Here is a 24,274-nt window from a genome sequence, read left to right on the forward strand (position 1 = left end):
AAGTTATTACTAATTTAGTAAAAAATATTTTATTTTAAAACCTTCATGAAATCAACTAACAATGTATAATAGAATAAAACTGTCTTTAGTAGGATGGCTACAGCAGACAATTCACAATTCACTGTGCATTTCAATATAGCTAGTAAAGGTTTGGAATGTCCCCAACACAAAGGAAAGATAATAGTCTGAAACGACAGAAATGCTAACTGCCCTGACGTGATCATAGTACATTGTATACAAGTACTGACTTGTTACTCTGCTCTTCATAAGTACATGAAAAACAAACATTTAAAACCTAAAAGCAAACGAACTATCATGAAGGTTAAGATAAGCTGACCATAAATGCTTTCTCAATTATTAAAACACTCTAACATTGTCCTCAATAATGGTAACTGGTGGTACCAGGCAAGCTCTCTTTCCTTTAAGGTTCACCTTGCATATGAAGAAAGGTAAGTATTGTATTGGCTCACTGACCTAGTATACCAGTCGGAACCTTCTAGGACATGATAGTTAGTGCATGCAAAGTACTTATTCCTGAAATCACTGTCTGTTCTCTTCTAAAAAAGAAAGCAAGAAAGGAAGGGATGGAGGGAGGGAGGGAGGGAGAGAGGGAGGGAGGGAGGGAGGGAGGGAGGGAGGGAGGGAGGGAGGGAGGGAGGGAGGGAGGGAGGGAGGGAAGAAGGAAGGAAGGAAGGAAGGAAGGAAGGAAGGAAGGAAGAAAGAAAGAAAGAAAGAAAGAAAGAAAGAAAGAAAGAAAGAAAGAAAGAAAGAAAGAAAGAAAGAAAGAAATCAGCAGGCCTCAGAACAAAAAGCCTCTTGATCCAGGTGACTCAGCCGTGCCTAGTGACCCCTGAGCACAGAGGTATCACTTGCTCATCATCTGTAGTCACCAGTGACAAGAATCATGAAGGAAACCCTCGTATAGGCACACAGCACAACTAGATGCTGCATTCTATTACCTCATGACTGTCTCTAGGATTTTCACAAAAACATTATCAAGTCATATGCCTTGGAGACTGCCCCCTTAAAGACCTTGGAAGAGATCTGCTCATATTTAACATGATGACTTAAAAGATTATCACTTGGCCTCTTGGGTGAGAAAGCTCAAGAGAACAAGCTTAGTGGTTACTCTTCAAATGTCCCTGGGGAATAAACACCTTGTGCATGAGAGACTTGACTTCACCATGACATCTCCCTTTAGGAAATGATAATCAGAAGCAGAACACGGAAGAAAGGGAGTAAGTGTGGGCTAGAGGAAGAGGATGTGGTTTGATAGAATGGGCAGTCTATGCAATGGTGGTAAGCAATGCAGGTAGATATGAGATGCTGGGTAGGAAGTCTGCATGTCCATGTCTGTACACCCAGAACTTTCACCCATTCTAGAAGATAATGGAATCACTGAAATGCTATAGGAAAAATAATATTACAATTGAGCTCAGACATAAATCCTTGACTGATTTCACTGGCATTGAACTAAACTTCTCTGATTCTGTCACTTTCTCTGTAAAAAAAAGAACTTCTTTTTTTAAAAAAAAAATTATTTAGTTTATGTATATAAGTACTGTTTCTCTCTTCAGACACACCAGAAGAGGGCACCGGATCCTATTATGGATGGTTGTGAGCCACCATGTGGTTCCTGGGAATTGAACTAAGGACCATCTGAAAGAGTAGCCAGTGCTCTTAACTACTGAACCATCTCTCCAGTTACCTCTTTTGGTAAAAGGTTTCTTTTCCAAGAAAGCTTTCCCTTCCTGAAACAATGAGACTGGATGACACTCAGATATGAGTTCATTCTGATCTGTGTCAAGTGTGAAATGAACTACTTGTCTTGAAAGGCAAAGTTTTCATTTACAGAATTCACACCAAGGAAACACACATACAACCATGCAGCAATTACATGCCTCAGGGACAGGAAGTACTGTCAAACACAGACTTCCGTTATTCCTATCCCAAATATCTGTTGAGATCAATCTAATCTGCTCTAAGTGGCTCCATGTTATATAAAGCAATGGAGTCTCAAACTGAGCCTTGCCTGTAGAGACTTTATTTCTACAAGTTCTGGTCAAGACTCCATTTTACAAGCAGCATTCAGCTCCATTTTAAAGATGGGATGTGACTCTTCACCTGAGCTCATGTGCAAATGGCACCTTCTGTGCAGGACCAGCCACACAGCACAGGCTGATAAATGGCATTCCTGGAAGCAGAAAAGGTGCCAATCTATAAATTTACCCAAGAGAACTGATACTGTAGAGCTACCTGAATATATCTCAATTCCCATAGATACCAGACTTACAAGACCAAGAAATGGGAATGGTTTCCTCACCTGGACCTCACAATGGACAGAACTGTGATGGAGGTGGCCTCCACTGACCTGTCATCTGATCACTCTGTTTGTGCTTCAAGAACCCACTGGCAGAGAATTCTTCACTTATTTCACAGGTGTGTGTTCAGCTCATCCTGTGCAGCTGAGGAGTCTATTTAATGGCTGTATGACAGTCACCCTATTGCTTCTCTGGACCTGCCATCCACCCACCCATCCATTCCTCATCTGATCCTTCCCTTTCCCCTTTGAAACTGAACTCAACTTCATAACTTCTCTATTAAACCTATGACACTCAGGATCTCCTCTGCTTCCTTGAGTTCTTACCTGCAGCTATATTCTGATCTTTATTTTATCAATATTATCAATATAGGCTCTACTTACATTTCTATCCACCCTCTTCTGAAAGCTTTTGAACTCTACTACAGCCTCTTAACCCTCTGAAACCATTCTATAATGGAAATACAAAGCTATAAATATATTTACTCTGTGATATGCAATGTATGAGTTCAATATGTTCCAAAATCTTAGGAATCATATGGAAGCACCATTTCATTTAAACTGCATCAAGTCAAAACTCAAAAAAAAAAAAAATTAAGTAATAGGGGGAAAACAAAAAACGGCAAGCATGGCATGTTAATGTTTACCCTAATTTTGTAAAAACAAACAAACAAAAAACATGTACATGTACCTGTGTTTTCAGACCACAGGAACTGTCAGATGGAAGATGAATGAGTTTAGAAGGACAGTTCCTAGGAACATAAGTGGAGAGGATAGTGGAAAGCCTTTTGAGAAGTAGTTTGTATTTCCTGCATTTCCTGCTGAGATTTCTTTTGTGAGAAGTAAAGGCAAGGTTTGTAAGCTAGAAAAATGAAATTCAGATGTTTTTAATAGAAAAGACATTAGGAACATATCTATAATTCCAGCATTCTAGCGGCAGAAGGATTCAAAGTCCCAGGTCAGCTTGGGCTACACAATAAAACCCTATCTGACAAAATACATGAGGGGGGAGGAATGAGGGATGGAGGGAGAGAGCAAGCTGCTGTCCTCCTGGAAACTGAACAAAAATAAATGAATGAGATACTAGAATCTAATTTTCATATTTTAATAACCAGGGTATAATTTACAATATGACAAAGATTCTTTGAGGTCAAAGAGACTGGGCAGAGAAAGGTCAGAAAAATGTGAATCAAAACCAATGAGACAAAGAAAAGAGACTTGGTCTCTGAGCTGGGTTCTTAGAGTGGTATCCCCTGCCATCATCATCAGAGACATAGAGGGCCTGGAGAGAAGCACATTACCAGACCCCACCACAGACACCCAAACCTGCAGGGGGAACACAAATACAGATGTGTTTTTATTAGTCTAGGAAACTCTCAAAAGAGTTAGAATAAACTGGTCTGTCCTGCTGAATGTTGAAATTAAAGGCTCTTGAAAGACAGCAGGTACATGGTCACTCTGACCTTGCTGTTGACTCTCAAAGTAGGAGATGGAGTCTGAAATACGAAGCATCCTTGTTCTCAACATTGACGCTATGAAGATTTCATAAAGATCCTGTTTTTAAAAACACTCACTCCTTCTGTAAGCTTCCCACATAGTCCAGATCAATGTGGGAGTGTCTGACTGTGCTTCCTATTTCTTCATTTCTTCCCCCCCCCCCCCCTAAAGTCTATCTAACTCTCATGTCTGGGAAGTCCCTGTGGGGATGCCAGCAGAGCCTTCAACTCCTACATCTCATGCACACAAACCATGGCCACACCATGCTCTGGAGGGAAGAAGCCATGGCCTCTTGTTCCAGCAAGGAGGGCTGTGTGGGAAGATGATTATAAAGTTTCCCTGGACCTGTTTTGACAGAAGAGAGAAAGTAGGTGTGGATGACCACAGATCACTCAACTCTACTCTATTGTAGTTTCAGGGAAGCCTGGGAGAGTGAGACCTTGTGTTCTGTGAGCTCCTTGTGTTCTGATGGCAGGAGAGAAGAGGGGGAGAGAAAACTCCTCTTCAGTCAGAAGATGAAATATGTATCATGCAGCAGCAAGTTCCAAGCTTCAAAGTGTATACACATCACCCAAGCTCTTAATGAAGTACAGATTGGAATCATGAAATCGGCTCCTCACTCCACTGGTGAGTTTGTGGGGAACATTTTGCACGTCCTGAGTCATTACTGCTCACAGGGAAATGTGGGCCCCCTTCTCCAAACAAGCAGAGATAAACAAACGGTCAAGGAAGAAAACATCCTTCTCCAGCGAGGGAGCTGCCCCATAAAAATTGCACGTAGCAGTAATTTGAACACTAGATGATAAAAAGAATGAGGAAAGCAAAGGATGTATAGAGATTATTCAAGAAAGCAACTGAGAGCAGATATAAACTACCACCAAATATAGAGCTAAGAATACGTTTTCGTGTGTGTATGTATGTATGTGTGTGTGTATGTGCCTGTACATGCATGTGTGTCTGTATGTGACTGTGTGTGTGTATGCATAAATGTGTGCATGTATGTGTACACATAGTATCACTCTGTGCATATGAAAGGTAAGAGACCACTGGCTATAAATTCTTTGCTCCCATCATGTGAGTTCTGGTGATCAAACTCAGGTTATCAGGCTTGGTGGCCAGTACATTGTACACACTGAGCCATCTTACTGGCTCAACATCTCAGAATTTTTTAAAACCCATGGAGCAATGATTTTACCAAAGAAAAATCACAAAATAGATAAATACTCATAGACAATATTACAGAACAATAAGAATGGACATCCAGAGACTGCCCCACCTGGGGATCTATCCCATATACAGACACCAAACCCAGACAATATTGCAGATGCCAAAATGTGCTTGCTGACAGGAGCCTGATATAGCTGTCTCCTGAGAAGCTCTGCCAGAGCCTGAAAAATACAGAGGTGGATGCTGGCAGCCAACCATTGGACTGAGCACAGGGGTCCCCAATGGAGGAGTTAGAGAAAGGACTGAAGGAGCTGAAGGGGTTTTCAACCTCACAGGAAGAATAATATCAACCAACCAGAGCCCCCCCCCCCCCCCAGAGCTCCCAGGAATTAAACCACCAACCAAAGAATACACATGGAGAAACCTATGGCTTGGGCATGGCCTTGTTGAACATCAATGGGAGGAGAGGCTCTTGGTCCTGGGAAGACTCACTGCCCTAGTGGAGGGGTATGACAGGGTAGGAAGGTGGGAGTGGGTGAGTGGGTGAGGAAGCACCCTCATAGAAGGAGGGGGGAATGGGATAGGGAGCTTCCATAGGGGAAATTGGGAAAGGAGATAACATTTGAAATGTAAATAAAATAAAATATCCAATTAAAAAATAGTAGAGAAAAACAATAACTATTGGGGTTTAAAGGAGATTAATTTTTAAAAATCAAAACACAGTGTCAAAGGACAGGTTAACAGAATAGCTGTGGGAAGGTGGAGCTAGAGAGAGAACAGAACAATCAGACACAGTAAAACAAAAATCAAAAGAACTTAAAATAATTTAAAATGGAAAATAAACTTGACCAAAAGTGCTGGAGATGGGGGAGTAAAAGTCGAGAGCAGCTGCTGATCATATTTGAGGCCAGCCAGGGCTACAGGGGAGCCATAAGAAAAAGGACAGATGAGAAAATACAAACCTTAAAGGATGGAAATCTATTGTTTGTCTAGTTCTAAGTCTGTCATGGATTTTTCAGGTTTTGGTGGTGTGTCATACATAAAGATACACTTGATAGTAAAAGTGTAGAATGCCCCCTACAGCTCAGCAGCTACAGAACGGTTGTCTCACCATGGAGGACTTCAAGGAGCTATATAGACGTTGGGTCTTGTGAATATATCCAAGTTATACTTTATTTGCATCTTTATAATAAGGTTTTAATTAAAAGTATAGACTTATGAAGCTAGAAAACAGATCCAACACATATGTAGCAAAGAGGGAAAATAATCAAAGGATTGACTCATAATGGGATCTGACTAGTGTCTCATACAGTATGAGGGAGGGAGAGAAAGAACAGTGGAGATCCCGAAACAGTGTCCAGCACAGACGAGTTCCTAACAGTTACAGTCTTTTCATTAAGAGCACTGTGATAACTGCACTAGGGCCTTTTCTCTTTCTCTTTCTCTTTCTCTTTCTTTTCCTTTTTCTTTTTCTCTTTCTCTTTCTTTTTCTTTTTCTCTTTCTTTTTCTTTTCCTTTTTCTTTTTCTCTTTCTCTTTCTCTTTCTTTTTCTTTTTCTCTTTTTCTTTTTCTTTTTCTCTTTCTCTTTCTTTTTCTCTTTCTCATTCTCTTTCTTTTTCTTTTTCTTTCTCTTCCTCATTTTTCTTTTTTTTTTTTTTTATCATTTTGGTTTTTTGTTGTTGTTGTGTTTCTAGAGCAATTACGTTTCTCATTATTTCTAGAGCAATGTCATTATGTTTCTCATCATACTATCCCCAAATCCTGAGCTCAAGGAAGCTGCAGAGCACTGTGCTCACCGACTAATAGTCTCATGATAGCTGATCCTTAAGTGTCTCTAATAAAGGACATTCCCACCACCATACAGTGGTCACCGCTGCACCCTTTTATATAGAACAATCCTATTCTCAGTAAGGACAAGTACATTTCAAAGAATGAAAAGACATCAGAGGCAGCATTAAAATTAGGATTTTCTTTATGTTTTCTCTTGACTTGTTTTTATATTTTGTGTGTTTTGTTCTATTTGTGTTTGAGCATTTGGTTTTGAAAGGGGGAGTTGGTTTTTATGTAGCCCAGACTGGCCTAGAATTTATGGTTCACCTATTTCAAAGTGATAGGATTATTAACTTCCATGATGACCAGCTAGTTTTATTTCATTCATTTATTTAATTTGTTTTAGTTTATTTCTTATTTATTTTTTCAAGTTAGATACTACAATTTAGTCCCTTTCTTACAGTCTACAACTTGTGTTCTGTATTAGATGTCCAATGGTTGTCACCTTCTCCCATTGGGAAAGGAAATAACACACACAAAATAAAACATGACCAGTTTTGAGAGAATGCAGGAAGAAATAGACTAACACACTGGAAACATGGAAGGGGGCATAAGATCTAACTTGATGGATTACTCCTGGGATGGAGAAAAACATAAAGAATGTCAAATGCTTTCATAGTTGTCCCTGCTTCCCATATGACATTCTAGGAGATGTCCATAGGATCATCAAAACCCAGCCCAGAATACAGCAAACAGAACTAGCATGGAATAAGTCAGCCAACGAGAGTTAATCACAGCAGGTCTCCACCTTCCTTGGCTGCCACATAATAGATTCTGTGTCCAAGTGTGCTTTTATGATCAAAGTAGGTCATGGGAAAGGTGGTGTTGAGAGGTGAAGCCATTCACATCACTAGGAGATAATCTCAGGGCAAATACTGTAGAGCAGACAACCGGGAGCCAGAATGTAAATGTGACAGAAACCTCTGATGCCCAAACAGACTCTCCAGAGCCTGTGAACTGTCCTGGGCATTGCAGTCCTTGATGCCCCTGCAACTGTCCTGTCCAGCCAGATTCTCCTGTAGACAAGCCTCTTCAGAACCAAAAGCTGAGCTGCCTGAATCTCTGGCTTCTCCTTAAAGACCAGAACCACATTCTACCCTTCCTTGGCATCAGCTGCTACCCAAGCTCATTCAACTTTTGATACACACACCACTTCATAGCACATGCACCTTCACATCTGCATAGCTAATTGTGTTCTATCTCACCAACCTGGAAGTTGAGTGTGTCAGAATAAAGGTTCAAAGATGTCTGCTTAATCTTTATGCCATGCAGGGACAAACACTTGGCAGTGAAATTCTCAATCATGGCCCATTACACCTGGTCTATCTGCTTCTGGGTCAAGCCAATGCCCTGGTACCCACAATTCACAATTAATCTGACCATGGGGGAATATCATTAGAGTCCTCTTCCATTTCAGCAGTGACATGGCCCACAATCTCCTCTTCCTTACCTGCAGGAGTGTAAAAGAGCTGGGACCAGGAGAGGTTCTGATAGGACTAGTAGTTGTTTTTTTGGGTTTTTTTTTTTTTGGTCTGTTTGTTTGTTTGTATTTTACCAGAATCCGATGATTATCTGGAATGCAGAGGAGGTTGCAGTCTTGAATGGTCATCAGGCCATTTGGCCTACTATGGCAGACATTGATATTGGTGATGTACAGAATGCTCATCAGCTGTGGGAAACCAGAAAGGATGCTGTGGAGCATAAGCCACACAAACCCAACACCATTCGCTTTCAAACAGCTAGGAGATCCAAATACAATGTCCCATTTATGATTGTATGTAAACCCAGCTTCCTAGCAAAGGGCCTGGGGCCTTCATATGTACCATGGCATGCCAAAAAGTCTGCATACACACAAATCATAAATAAATTCAACTTTAAAATTTTAAATATATAAGAACAAGATGACTCATTCCATAAGGCACTTTTAGAGGAATCCAACACACAAAGATAAAGTCACCAAGCATATTAGCATACAGAATTAGATGTTTATTGAAGAAGCACCTTAATGGCAACAATGTAACAATGATCTGTATGTCAATAACAGAAAGTGGATCAATAAACTGTGATCCATGTGTTTCAGAAGTATATACAGCTTAAAAACAATTGACTACAAATCTGGGCAATGGTGGCACACGCCTTTATCCCAGCACTTGGGAGGCAGAGGCAGGCAGATTTCTGGTATACAAAGTGAGTTCCAGGACAGCCAGGGCTATACAGAGAAACCCTGTCTCGAAAAACCAAAACAAAAAACAAAACAACAACAACAATTGACTACAATATTAAAAGAGGGGAATAATGTAATATGCTTCCAAGTATGAAGATATCAAGATAACTAACAAAAAAAAATACTCTGTTTTCACCACCTTCAAAATTCATAAACATCTAAAGCATGGTAAAAAAAAAAACACCAAGCTCCTCAACAAATCAACCTCTGTGTAAAGCCACTTTTCTTTGCCATAATTTCAACACAGCCCTTTTCATCTCCTTGTTTCTCAGGCTGTAGATAAGTGGATTCAGCAGAGGTGTGAGAAGTGTGTATGCCAGTGACATCAGTTTCTTGGTGTCTGGTGAGTACCTGGATTTGGGCTGTAGATACGTTATACTGGCTGTGCCATAGAAGAGGGTGACAGAGGTGAGATGAGAGGCACACGTAGAAAAGGCCTTCTGCCTCCCTGTAGTGGATGGCATCCTCAGGATGGAGAAGAGAATTCGAGTATAAGACAAGAGTATCAACAGAAAGGGGACCATGACAATCAAAATGGTGCCTGTGAAGGCGTAGACTTCAAACAGGAAGGTGTCTGCACAGGCAAGCTCCAGCACAGGAGGAGTCTCACAGAAGAGATGGTTAATCTCCTTGTGGTCACAGTAGGGGAAGCTAAACACCCATGTGGTCTGCACAGTAGCCACCATGATCCCAGATACCCATGAGAATATAACTAATTTCACAAAGACCCTTTTGTTCATAATCATAGGGTAAGACAGAGGATGGCAGATTGCAGCAAATCGGTCATAAGCCATTGCCCCCAGGAGAAAACACTCAGTTCCACCAAAGAGAAGAATGAAATACATTTGTGCAAAACAGCCCCCAAAGGAAATGGTTGCTTTCTCGCTGGTAAGGACTACCAGCATTTCAGGTGTAATGGCTGCACTGAAACTCATTTCTACCACAGATAAATTTTGCAGAAACAGATACATGGGGATGTGCAAGCTCTGGTCCAGGAGGATGACAGCAACAATGGTGGCATTTCCCATCAGGGTCACCAGATAAATTACCAGGAAAGCCCCAAACATCTGCCCTTGGAGTTCAGGGAAGGCAGAAAAGCCCAGGAGGATGAATTCGGCCACAGAGCTGTCATTCTGCCCTCTTGTTGCTGCAGTGGAGCCCCGAGCTGCTCTTAGAGGCGCAAAATATAAGAGTGGAGTCATGACCTCAGGTCCAGCCTGCATTCACCCCAGGAGTTAAGGCAGACTATAACAAAAGGAGAGCATCTCCACAAAAACACCCATTGTCAATTTGGAGAGTAACTACACACTTGTACTAATTAATCTTTCAAAAATAAAAGAAAAACTGAAGAATTCTATATTAAAAATATATTCTGAAATATATGAAATACTGTCAATTTTCAATTCCAAGTTATATAGTGTGAAAATTAAATATAATTTAAAGAAAAGATAAATTACATGTTTCTAGGTGTTTCCACAATAGGTATTATTTATTTTACATAAATTTACTTAAATTAAATACAAAATTCATAAACCCTTAAAACTAAAATGTAAAAAAGCAAATAGATTTTAAAAGCTTTCCACAAAACATTTATAACCAGATATGCATATTATTAAATTATGTATTTATTGAAAATATTTATTATATTCAAAATAAAAATGAAAGAAGTAGCTTAGACAGTTAAACTCTTCAATATTTTATAGGAACAAAGTGGGTGTTTTTCAAATGTACCTTCATTAGGTGACACTCATTCATATATTTGAATTGGTTTCATATCTCTGTCCAAACTTGGAGCTACTAGGTTCTATTAGAATGTATTAGATGTATTGTTTTTACGGATAGATGTCCAAGTATCTTCCTTGTGACCCTCATAGTTTTTTCTAAGCCCATTTGAAGGTCATTATGGACTTGTGATTTGAGAGTTTCTACTCAACCCTCTTTGTTACGTTCTTCCTTCTCTCGAGACTCCTATACATGCAGAAGTCCATAAAAAAACTAGTTATTCCGCAAGTTCTGATTAACTATAGTTTCCAAGGTTCTGTATGGCCACATACACATTAGAACCTTAAAGTCAACAAAAGCTAAGCATGCTGCATGAAATTGGCATGCCCCTTACCAATATGCAACAACAAAAGTCCCTCCTAGAGCCCATCCATAAGTCTACCTTATACTCTCACCTCTATTTGACCCTGGTATTACCAACTGACATTTATTTTCATACATAAAAACCTGACTTCTAGAGCAGAATAAACAGAGAACTCATGTTATGTTTACATACAATGCCTACAACAATTCTTGGCTCATAAGAGATATTAATACAATATTTTGAGAATAAAAAACTTAGAAATATCTAGACTTCATCCTAAATTCGTAATATGTATAAAAGTGAAGCCAGAATATATTACAGTGGGAAAACAATTGGGAAGTTTTGAGGTATGGTATGGGGGATGGGCCAAAGCGAGAGTAACAGCTCTGACCTCAGGATGCTGCAGTGGAAGAACCCCTGATTCAGGAAGACAAAGATGCAAGAAGACTGACTTCCCCTATTCATAGCTCCTGCTCACACCATAGGACTAGAATGGAGCTCACTGGCCTGTGTGGGATGTTCTGAAACCCAGAGCAAGTTCATCAGGAGAGATGAGGAGGTCAGGACCACAGACAGACACCTTCAGTACAACTTCACTGCATATCTGGAGAGCATTAGCAGAGTAAGTTCATTTATTATTGATTTGGAGCATGCTTGCATATCTAAACCTAAAGCAACCACATTGCTTGCATGTACTTGGCTTTGAAAATAAGTCCCTTCAAATTGAAAAGATAGACTCTGCTGACCAAGACTCAAATTTCTTTACAACAGCATAAATATAGCAATGTATACCCAGGTCTAAATATATGAAACTGACTAGGTTGTGACGTTACACAGACTGATCACGTTGTATTTAATGTATTAGGAATACACACATGTGTGCATGTGTGTAACAGCAGTTAACAAAAAAAGAGGCCATGGATTTTAGAAAGGGGAAGAAGGTGGAGTGGGGAGGGGAAGAGAGACATTATGTGAGCATATTATAATCTCAAAAGGTAAAACATGAAATAAAATATAAAAAAAATAGGAAACCTTTATGGGACTCAGTGAAAACAGTTCATGAAATAAAATTATCTTTAATAAGTAGGAAGCCTATAACTGTCAATAATTCACTGTACACTTCAGAACAACTAATAAAGATTCAAAATGTCCCCGGAGCAAACAAAGATAAGTGTCTGAGGGCTGGAGAGATGGCTCAGTAGATAAAAGTACTTGTTCCTCTTCCAGAGGACTTGGGTTTGGTTCCAAGCCTCCACATCAAAAGGGTCACAGCCACCTATCACTCCAGCTCCAGGGGATCAACTTGCCTTCTGTCCTCCATGGGCACCTGCACTCATGGCCACATACACACACACACACACACACACACACACACACACACACACACGCATGCATACATATAATTAAGATTAAAAGTTTTTTCTAAAAAGATATAAATATCTGAAGCAACATAAATGCCAGATGTCCTAATCTAATTCTCATACATTGCATACAACTACAGAAATGTGACTCTGTACCTCTTAGATGTGACATTACTGGGACAAATGAAAGACAAACATACATACTAAAAGGCCAAATTTTCCACAAAGGGAAAAAATGTATCATGAATGTTGTGGGAATTTCCAACCCCAATAAGCCCATATGAAAAACACACAATCCAGTTATAATGATAAGCTATGTGCCTAGATTGGGCAGATCTAGTGCTATGCTAACTTGTTCCCCAGCTATAAGACCCTTTCCTACCTGTAGTTTTTCCTACCCATGTGGTTCTCCTCCATCATGGCTTCCTTCACCTCTTCTTCTGTCTCCCTTTCTTCAACTCCTCCTCCCTTACTCTCCCAAACCTCTTGTCCCACCTTTCCCCTCCAATGCCCAATCACAGGCTGTAACCTTTACTGACCAGTTAGAATGGGGAGAAGGTTCACATGAGATCACCTGAATAAGTGAATGATACTTCCTCAGGGGCAACCCCTCTTAAGGAAGCAGAATCAACATCAGAATACAAACAGCATCAGGGCAACCCACAAAATGTGAGTGGTCAAAAAATAACTATGAATGGCCGCTCAATTATTAAATTATTAACTGACTCTCCAACAGGTAATGGGCAGGTAGTTCTTTCTTTATACTTCAGCCAGTCCATTGAGAAAAGTACTGGACCAAGTGACTTAGTCAGAATTTTCTAGGATTTGATGGTTAGTTGCATGCAAAGTACTTATTCCTGAATTGATTTCTTGCCTCTCAAAAAAAGAAAAAGACATGAGCACACATGAAAACAAAATTCTGCTGACGACTTAAACAACTGAGCTCTACGTTGTGATCCCTGAGCACTGGGGTGTCCCTTCCACAGCATCTCCAGCAATCAGTGATAAGAACTGTGAAGGGAACTTTCTAACAGGCACACAATGCAAGCAGAGGTTGCACTTCCTTACCTCATGACTATCTGTAGGACTTCCATATATTATCATCTGTTTTGATACTAATCAAAGCCCACTCACTCATAGTTTAGTGATCCAGTGCTGATTTTATAACATTAGATGTTATATCAGCTCCGGGCCTTAGAGAGTCGCTCCCTGAACAACTTGGAATCAACCTCATATTTGATATGATGACTCAAGGGGCCTATGACTTGGCCCCTCAGAGGAGAATACTCTAGAGAACAGATGTGGGGCATCACTCCTTTGATTGTCCAAGGAGAATAAGTTCCCCTTACACGAGAGATTTGAATGCACATTAGCACTCTCAGAAAGAGACGAAAGCAGAGAATGGATGATATGGTAAACAGGAAAACAGTGAGGGTTGTGATGAAAGTGTGCTCTAGAGGGAGGGGATCTGATCCGATGAGCGAACGGTGTGTACAACAAAATAGTTAAATTCAAGACTCTGGATAAAAAGCATTCAGGCTCCCATGCCCAGAACTTTCTTTTTTCTAGGAGAATAGAATCATTAAATTTTAAAAAGAAAAGAAAGGAAAAAGAACTTCATTACACTTGATCTCAGAAATTCTTTGTTTTTCAAAATAGTATTTTTATTGATTCTTTGGGAATTTAACATCATACAACTCAGTCACACACATTTCCCAGTCCTTTCATGTCTACCCTCCCCTCACCCTGTGACCTTCCCCAACTAATAAGTTTTTTAAAGTCCAATTTGTGTTGTCTATATGCTTCCTGGAGCATGGTCAGACTCCCAGTGACTTCTCTCTAAAGAAAACTGAGTCCTTCTCCACCTGCATTCCCACCAGAAGCCATCAGTTGTGGAAAGCCACACTTCAGCATCCATATTACAATGTTTAAGAGTTCTCTTTGATGGTTTCCCTTTTAGGCTATTACTTTTGGGGGGCAGTGGGGATGGAGTTAGGGTATGGGTTGTCACAGAAGTCTTCCATGTCCCCCTTTCTCAACTGTGTATCTGCAGTTGTCAATATCACTGCCAAAGTAGCTTTCTTACTCTTTACTGCCAGCTGGAGCTCAGATTGGGTCTTCCTTACAGTTTCTGAGGGCAGTACAGACCACAAACATGGTCCCTGGCTTTAGTAAGACCACAGACAAGGCCCTCAGAGGCAGCCCAGACCACATATATCACCACAGCTTCAGGTGGCAGCATAGGGCATTCACACCAATATGGCCTGGATCTATGCTCCATGTGAAGTGGACCATATGTCCTGAAGGAAGAGGTTTTTATTCTCAGACTTCAATCTGGGATCTCTTCCTAAATCACTCACTGGTAGGATGGCATCCCCAGAGGCAGCATGGCCCACAGACACCAAAATGTTTTCAGGTTGCAGCACAGACTACAGACATCCATCTGTACAAGACATGACCCAGGAACATCAACATGGCTGTGGCATAGACCACAGACATCTGCATGGTATTAGATGGTAACATGGTCTATAGACAACCACCAGGCCCCCAGCTACATCAAGATCACTGACCCACACATGGCCCTCAGTGGTATCACAAACCACAGTGGTCCTCCAAGGAGGTCCAATCCAGAAAGTGTACCATTCCTTATCTTTGGCCTCTGTGAAGAACCAAGGTGATCCTGGGCAAGCAGCATGTTCAGGAGCTGAGTGTGAATATTCATAAGCTCCAGCCTGCTGCACACTACTCCAATGACAGCACTAGGCAAGGACTATTCCACTATCCACCTCATCCCTCTCTCACCCCTGTCACCTCCATCATGCCTCACCTCCAATTCCACCTCTCTCCTCAGTGCATACGCTGTTCTGCTCTTCCACCACACATCCATTCATCAAAGAGGCACCTGCTGGTTCATGCACCCAGGCAAAGCAGGAGTGGAAGGCTCCTTCACCCTGTCCTCCCTCCCAAAAGGGGGAGGGAATTACCTTACAAATTCTTATCCTGAGAGTGCAAAGACTTAGAAAGCTTGCCTGACTGAACAGAACTTCTCTGACTAAATTTCTCTGTAAAAAGAACAGTGTTAATAATCCCATAGACCATATATGTGAATCAGGAACTTGGGTTTCGGTTTATTCTGCCCAGAACAATAAGAGATCATTCACTCTACCCAGAAAAGCTTGGGTTCCACAGACCTGCTGGTGCAGTCTTTACAGAACTCTACTGATGTCCTAGCCAAGGCTGCTCTCCTCTACAGATTTCTAGCAGAATGTTCCTCCTCCAAAAGGTTCTTCCTTCCTGAAACCATAGACTGGGAATGACAGATATATATATTCCCGGATCTATGCTCCATGTGAAGTGGACCATGTGTCATGAGGGAAGAGATCTTCATTCTCAGACTTCAATCTGGGATCTCTTCCTAAATCACTCACTGTGGTAGGATGGCATCCCCAGGCATGCAGCATGACTCCATAATTCTCAGGACTTTCATTATTCCTACACCACATTTTTTCCATGGGAACATCTCTTCCCTAGTACCCTCTACTGTTGGGAACAAGCAAACAAAATTTATCCTAACTATACACTTTTATTCTAAAATGTTTCTGCAATATTTATAAAAATCGATTCCTTTTTCAGAAAGGAAATCCCAGTAAGTTTCAAAATCACAGAAATTATGCAAGAAACACTATGTCAGTAAAGCTGTACAAAGTCAAAAGTCAACATGGAAAACAAAAAGCTTAGGAGTGAGGAAAACAAGCTAAACCCAAGGTATAAATGCCCAACCCAATTTCATGAGAATACTTCACGTTACACACCTGTGTTTTCAGACCACAGGAAATTCCAGAGGGGACATTCACAAATGAACACAAAATGACTGCTTTTTAGCAATGGAATGCCACTGGAGATGAAAGCAGGCAGAACTTTGAAAGAAAGTCTGTATTTATTTCATGCATCTTGGCTTTTTTTTTTTGGAATAAATACATGAAAGGTTTATAAAAGCTGAAAAGTGAAATTCAGAATTATCTAATAGGAAAGGAATACTGACATAAAAGAACAAATCTGTAATCTCAGCCCTTCCAAGACTGAGATAGTAGGACACTAAGCTCAAGGCCAGCCTGGTCTACACAGTGAAACCTCATATGAAAAATGCCAGCCTGGGCTACACCTGATCTGAAAACACTAAGAAACAAAAAGGCAAGGAGAAAATGTCACTGTACCACTAGACACTATCCAAGTAATCAGAAATAGGAATCTCAACTTCATTTTTTAAAATCCCAAGGCATCACTTAAACATTATAGGAGATATGGTAAGGACAAGGAAAGTGGGGTGGTGGGGCAGTTGGAAGGGACACACCAAGCCCAACTGAGACCAAGACAAGAGCCTTGTTCTCTGAACTGGGTTCTCAGAGTGGTATCCCTGCCATCAGCATCAGAGACCCAGAGGGCCCGTGGAGAAGCACATTACCAGACCCTACCACAGACACCCACACCTGAGGGGGTGGGGGACACAAATACAGATGTTTTTGTATTAGTCTAAGAAATTGTCAGAGAGGTTAGAATAAGCTGGTCTCTCATTCTGATTACTAAGATTAAAGGCACTTGAAAACCAGCTGGTACATGGTCACTCTGAACTTCATGATGACCCTCAAAGCAGGAGATGGCATTCTCATAGGAAAGACACAAAATCCTTAATCTCGAGGATGACAGACTGATGCTAGAAAGATTCCACACAGATCCTGTGCAGGCTTACATTTTTTTAAAAACCTTTTTTTAAAAAAAAAAAAAATCACTACTTCTGTAGTCTTCCCACATAATCCATTTACTTCTTCACAACTCACTGTTTCCAGTCCAAACCAGTATGGAAGTGATGGGCTGTGCTTCCTATTTCTTCATTTCTTCCCCCTAAAGTCTATCTAACTGTCAGGTCAGGGAAGTCCCTGTGGGGATGCCAGCAGAGCCTTCAACTCCTACATCTCATGCACACCAAACCATGACCACACCATGCCCTGGAGGGCAAAAGCCATGGCCTCTTGTTCCAGCAAGGAGGGCTGTGTGGGAAGATGATTATAAAGTTTCCCTGGACCTGTTTTGACAGAAGAGAAAAAGTAGGTGTGGATGATCACAAATCACTCAACTCTACTCTATTGTAGTTTCAGGGAAGCCTGGGAGAGTGAGACCTTGTGTTCTGTGAGCTCCAGTGTTCTGATAGCAGGAGAGAAGAGGGGGAGAGAAAACTCCTCTTCAGTCAGAAGATGAAATCTGTGTCATGGGGCAACATATTTCAAGCTTCAAAGTGTGTGCACACTACCTGAGCTCTGTACATGAAGTACAGATTGGAGTCATGAAATCTGCCTGGCACAACACTGAGCAGCAAGTTTGTGAGGAACGTTTCTGCATGTCCTGAGTCATTCCTGCTCATAGGAAAATGTGGGTCCTCTTGTCCAGACAAACACCACAGACAAACAAATGCTTAAGGGAAAACATGGCAGCTGACCCAAAGAGATCCCACACTGTAGTAACAGTATACTAAGTTATCACAGTACACACTTAGGATTATATATATTTTTAAAATACCAAAAGTAATCTAGTCTGCGATTATAATCTGAGAATCTAGGAATTCAAATGCATTTTTAATCTTTCTTGGAATGGGTTTTCTCTGTAGATAAATCTCATCATACCATTGGTCTCCTGATGTTCTAGACAGGAGTGGAGCTCAGTGGGGATCTACATCAGCCTGAACTAAGCAAATACATGTGTACAGCAATTCTGCTCTAATGTTTTTGCTCCTTTTATAGTACTGGGATTAAACTCAGGACCTAGTGCATGTTAAACAAGTATTCTACCATTGAAGGAAATCCTCAGACTTTGTATTCTCGGGATGAGTCTCATTCTGTATAAATCTCACAGTGCTATGGCACACAAGTACCCCAGGCTGAGCTTGAATTCGGGGTTTTTCTGCATTGCCCTTAGCAATGCTGGGATTAAAGCATTAACCACTTCAGCCAGCATCTCTAACACCTACTTAAGTATGTAAATACAAAATAATTCATCTCCTCGGTCATCCTTGAGGAATGTATCACATTAAAATAAAACTATGAAGAATAAATGGAAATCAGTGGCTGGCATGAGTGCGGGGTGGGGGGGCACCTCTAGGATATTCCAGAGACTTGGGATTGGGGAGGCTACCAGGAGTCTATGGGGGTGACTTTAGCTGAGATTCCAAGAAGTGAGGATATGGTATTCGAAGAGGGTACCTCCTGTAGTCAGGCTAGACACCAATAGGGAGATAATGACTCCAATCCATCCTCAAAATTCTTGACACAAAATTTGTCCTGACTATAAGAAATGCAGGGACTTCAGTTCCCTTCCATGGATCTACCTGCCTGTCTCGGTACCAATACCCTGCAGGGTTTTTGTTTTGTTTTGTTTTGTTTTGTTTTGTTTTGTTTTGTTTTGTTTTGTTTTAATTGCTATGTAATTCAGCTTGAGATAATGGATGGTGACTCCCCCAGAAGTTCTTTTGCTGTTGAGAAGAGTTTTTGCTATCCTGGGATTTTTGTTATTCCAGCTGAATTTGAGAATTTCTCCTTCTATTTCTGTGCAAAATTGAGTTGAAATTTTGATGGGGGATTGCATTAAATGTGTAGATTGCTTTTGGTAAGATGGCCATTGTTACTATGTTGTTAATCTTGCCGATCCATGATCATCAACTGGCAGTCAGCATGTAGATGAATGCAAATAGATCTATTCTTATCTCATTGTACAAAACTCAAGTCCAAGTGGATCGAGGACCTCCACATAAAACCAGATACACTCAATCTAACAGAAGAGAAAGTAGGAAAGAGCCTCAAACATATCAGCACAGGGAAAATTTTCCTGAACAGAACACCAATGACTCAGGCTCTAAGATCAAAAATTGACAAATGAGACCTCATAAAATTGAAAAGCTTCTGTAAGGCAAAAGACACTGTAAATAGGACTAAATACAACCTATAGATTGGGAAAAGATCTTTACTAACCCTGCGTTTGAAAGAGGGCTAACATCCAAAATATACAAAGAACTCAAGAAATTAGACTCCAGAGAAGCAAATAGCCCTACTAAAAATGGGGTACAGAGAATTTTCAACTAAACAGCTTAACAAAAAATTTTCAACTGAGGAATGTCGAATGGTCAAGAAGCACCTTAAGAAATGTTCAACGTCCTTAGTCATCAGGGAAATGCAAATCAAAACAACCCTGAGATTCCACCTCACACTAGTCAGAATAGCTAAAATCAAAAACTCAGGTGACAGCAGATGCTGGCAAGGATGTGGAGAAAGAAAAACACTCCTCCATCACTGGTGGGATTACAAGCTGGTAAAACCCACTTTGTAAAACAATCTGGCAGTTCCTTAGAAAATTGGAAATAGTTCTACCTGAAGATCCAGCTATACAGCTACTGGTCATATACCCAAAAGATGCTCCAAAATATATCAAGGATACATGCTCCACTAAGTTCATAGCAGCCTTGTTTATAATAGCCAGAAGCTAGAAACAACCCAGATGCCCCTCAATGGAAAAATGGATACAGAAAATATGGTACATTTACACAATGGAGTACTAATCAGCTATTTAAAAAAAAAAAAAGGACTTCATGAAATTCACAGGCAAATGAATGGAACTAGAAAATATGATCCTGAGTGAGGTAATCCAGACACAATAGAACACATATGGTATGTACTCACTAATAAGTGGATATTAGCATAAGAGCTCAGAAAACCCATAAAACCAACCATATAGAGCTTAAGAAGATGGAAGACCAAAGTGTGGATGCTTCAAATGGCATTATCTGGCATCAATGGGAGGGGAGGCCCTTAGTCCCATAGAGGCTTGATGACTCAGCAAAGGGGAATAATAGAAAGGTAAGACTGAAGTTGGTGCGTGGGTGGAGGAGCACCCTCATATAGTCAAAGGGAAAGGGAAATGGGATGGAGGGTTTGTGGAGGGGAAAATCAGGAAAAGGACAACATTTGAAATGTAAATAAATGAAATAACCAATAAAGTTAAAGTTGAGTAATGCTCAAAAAAGAAAAAAAAAGAAAAAGAAATGCAGGAGCAAAGATGGAACAGCTTGAGACCCATCCCAAGGGCAAGCACTAATAATGATACTCTGTTATGCTTGCAGACAGGAGCCTAGCATAACTATTCTCCGAGAGGCTCCACACAGAGGCTCACTGAAACACATACAGAGGCCCACAGCCAAACATTGGTCAGATCTTAGGGAGTCTTATAGAAGAGTTGGAGGAAGGATGGAGGGTACCAGAGGGGATAGGAACTCCACAGAAAACTCAGTAGAGTCAATCAACCTGGACCCTTGGAGGCTCTTGGAGACTGAACCTCCAACCAAAGAGCATACTTGGGCTGGACCTAGGGACCCCACACATATAAAGGAGGTATGCAGCTTGGTCTTCATGTGAGTCCTCCAACAACTGTAGTGGGGGATGTCCCAAAAGCAGTTGCTTGTCTCTGAATCCTAACTGGGCTGCCTTGTCTGGCCTCTGTAGGAGAGGATGCACCTATCCCTGAAATGACATGATAGGCTGGGGGGGGGATACCCATGAGAGGTATCCCCCCTCTCAGAGGAGAAGGAGACAGAGGAATGGAAGGAACTGTGTGAGGGAGAATTAGGGACAGCGATTGGGATGCAAAGTAAATTAATTTGAAAAAATAAATAAAAATCATTAAATGTATGAACATTAGGAACAAGATGTTTATTGGAACATTTGTCTTAATGGCAATGCTATAGCAATTATCATCACATCAATAATAGAAAGTAGATCAATAAGATCTGTAAGATGTGTTTCAGAAGCATATACCTCTTAAAAACAATTGTCTAAAGTATTTTTAAAAGTATGTGATATGTTTTCAAACATGGAGATATCAAGATAGAAAACATACTCTTACCAAGAAATGTACTCTGTTTTCACAGTCTCCAAAATTCATAAAGTTCAAAAGCATGATAGAAAAACACCAACACAGGGTCCCCAATGGAGAAGCTAGAGAAAGCACCCAAGGAGCTGAAGGGGTCTGCAACCCTATAGGTGGAACAACAATATGAACTCGTTATCTCTAGCTGCATATGTAGCAGAAGATGGCCTAGTCCGCCATCACTGGGAAGAGAGGCCCCTTGGTATTACAAATTTTATATGCCCCAATACAGGGGAATGCCAGGGCCAAGAAATGGGAGTGGGTGGGTAGGGGAGTAGGGCAGAGGAAGGGTATAGGGAACTTTCGGAATAGCATCTGAAATGTATATAACAAAAATATCTGAAAGAAAGAAAGAAAGAAAGAAAGAAAGAAAGAAAGAAAGAAAGAAAGAAAGAAAGAAAGAAAGAGAGGGAGGGAGGGAGGGAGGGAGGGAGGGAGGGAGGGAGGGAGGGAGGGAGGGAGGGAGGGAGGGAGGAAGGGAGAGAGGAAGGGAGAGAGGAAGGAAGGGAGAGAGAGAGAACGAGAGAGAGAGAGAGAAAGAAAGAAAGAAAGAAAGAAAGAAAGAAAGAAAGAAAGAAAGAAAGAAAGAAAGAAAGAAAGAAAGAAAGGAAGAAAGAAAGAAGAAAAACACCAAGTCCTTCAACAAATCAACCTGTGTGTAAAGTCACTTTTCTTTGCCATAATTTTACCACAGCCCTTTTCATCTCCTTGTTTCTCAGGCTGTAGATAAGTGGATTCAGCAGAGGGGTGAGAAGTGTGTATGCCAGTGACATCAGTTTCTTGGTGTCTGGTGAGTACCCGGATTTGGGCTGTAGATAAGTTATACTGGCTGTGCCATAGAAGAGGATGACAGAGGTGAGATGAGAGGCACACGTAGAAAAGGCCTTCTGCCTCCCTGTAGTGGATGGCATCTTCAGGATGGAGAAGAGAATTCGAGTATAAGACAAAAGTATCAACAAGAAGGGGACCATGACGATCAAAATGGTGCTTGTGAAGGCATAGACTTCAAACAGGAAGGTGTCTGCACAGGCAAGCTCCAGCACAGGAGGAATCTCACAGAAGAGATGGTTAATCTCCTTGTGGTCACAGTAGGGAAAGCTAGCCACCCATGTGACTGACAAAACAGCTGTCATGATACTCAAGACCCATGGACACATCACCAATTTCACAAAGGTCCTTTTGCTCATAATCACTGGGTAGGTCAGAGGGTGGCAGATTGCAGCAAATCGATCATAAGCCATTGCCCCCAGGAGAAAACACTCAGTCGCACCAAAGAGAAGAATGAAGTACATCTGCACAAAACAGCCACCAAAGGAAATGGTCGCTTTCTCACTAGTCAGGATCACCAGTATTTCAGGTGTGATGACTGTGCTGAAACAGAAGTCCACTAAAGATAAATTCTGCAGAAACAAATACATGGGGATGTGCAAACTCTGGTCCAGGAAGATGATGGTGATAATGATGGCATTTCCCAACACAGTCACCAGATAAATAACTAGGAAAGCCCCAAACATCTGACCTTGAAGTTCAGGATAGTTAGAAAATCCCAAGAGGATGAATTCAACTGTAGAGCTGTGATTTTGCCTCCTCATCACAATAGCAGAGCCCTATGTTGGTCTTAGGGAGAAATTTTAGAAACCAATTTTCTATCATTGATTCTTGAGATCAGAAAATGACGTTAGAAAATACCACGTAGGACCATTCTGAATCTACGATTCACTTGCTCTCTTTAAAAGAAAATACACCTATACTTGGAGTTTGTGTCACACACTCACTGGTTGAGCACCCATCACCAAGGAATGTCTACACTCGTTCAGATAAACCTGAGCTATACACTCCACAGAAGACACCCGAGCCACTCTGTGCATCTTTGCTACCCAAAGCTCTAACTCCTATCACCTGATTGCCATTTGCCAGAGCACTCACTACAAATAAAAATAATCCAATCTTTATATGATGTATGCCTAAAATAATATAAACTAGAATATAAACTGCAAGTTGACAGTTCTAGACTTTGTTCTAGACTTTGTGTTGTTCCCAGAATTGAAAACAGGTAGCCATGTATGTAATAGATAAAAGTGATAAACTGGAACTTAATAAATCCATAGAGGAATAATTATTTAAATTAAGAAAGCCTGAACTCTACCCTCAGTTGACTACTGTGTCTAAAGGGAAATAATCAACAACAGAACTAAGAAAATCCACATTCACTGCCTGACTTTTCTAGAAGCTTGAGGCTGCTATGGGGCATGAGCAGCACTGGTTTAAGAATTGGTCTGGACCTAGCCACAACAGCCCAGCTTGAGCCTGTGCCCCTCCCTGTATGTGGACCCCCTACCTGTATGGTCAGGAATTACCCCAGACAGCCCTTCTGGCTCTGAGCTGGGCATCTTATTCATGCAGTAAAAAGAGGACTAAGCTGAGGGAGGTCTAACAAGAGTCAGGCAGTAAACAAGCATGGAATTCCTGATTCTCTACCATCTTCCAATCTTACATACAACTAGCTGTTTTCTTTCTTGTCCAAATCCCCTTCAGAGCCCCCTTCTGTACAAAGCTCCTCACTCTCCCTCCACTTGTCTCCCCTCTACCTAATTCTCTCTCCACTCTAACGCCCCTTGTTTCCAGATTTCTCCCCACTGTCAGTACTCGTACATCCTTAGAGTCTGAAACCCATAAACATTGCCAAATCCTGGCCACCACTCAAGTTCATTCTTATCAGTATATGGAACCCTGATGACTTCCCACGTTTCACACCTTCTCTTCCCATCTGTGTCTCCTACGACTCCATCAAAACAATCCCATGCTTCCTCCCAAAACATCCAGCC

At 41.1% G+C, this 24,274-nt stretch overlaps 2 protein-coding genes across 2 annotated transcripts; both read right to left on the minus strand.

Annotated features, from left to right (window-relative positions):
* Window positions 1–9,238: 9,238 nt before the first annotated feature.
* On the minus strand, window positions 9,239–10,240 carry Olfr518 (olfactory receptor 518). Its single transcript, NM_146306.1, has one exon. The coding sequence runs from the start codon at window positions 10,238–10,240 to the stop codon at window positions 9,239–9,241; it is 1,002 nt and encodes a 333-aa protein (NP_666418.1).
* Window positions 10,241–22,096: 11,856 nt separating this feature from the next.
* On the minus strand, window positions 22,097–23,041 carry Olfr519 (olfactory receptor 519). Its single transcript, NM_207160.1, has one exon. It carries the CDS (start codon window positions 23,039–23,041, stop codon window positions 22,097–22,099), a length of 945 nt encoding a protein of 314 aa, NP_997043.1.
* Window positions 23,042–24,274: the final 1,233 nt, after the last annotated feature.

The sequence above is a fragment of the Mus musculus genome, chromosome 7, assembly GCF_000001635.26.
Source record: "Mus musculus strain C57BL/6J chromosome 7, GRCm38.p6 C57BL/6J".
Lineage (NCBI taxonomy): Eukaryota > Metazoa > Chordata > Mammalia > Rodentia > Muridae > Mus > Mus musculus.

Coding starts and splice junctions, on each gene's coding strand:
- Olfr518 (NM_146306.1), bottom strand. CDS start 10,240: ATGACTCCACTCTTATATTTTGCGCCTCTAAGAGCAGCTCGGGGCTCC.
- Olfr519 (NM_207160.1), bottom strand. CDS start 23,041: ATGAGGAGGCAAAATCACAGCTCTACAGTTGAATTCATCCTCTTGGGA.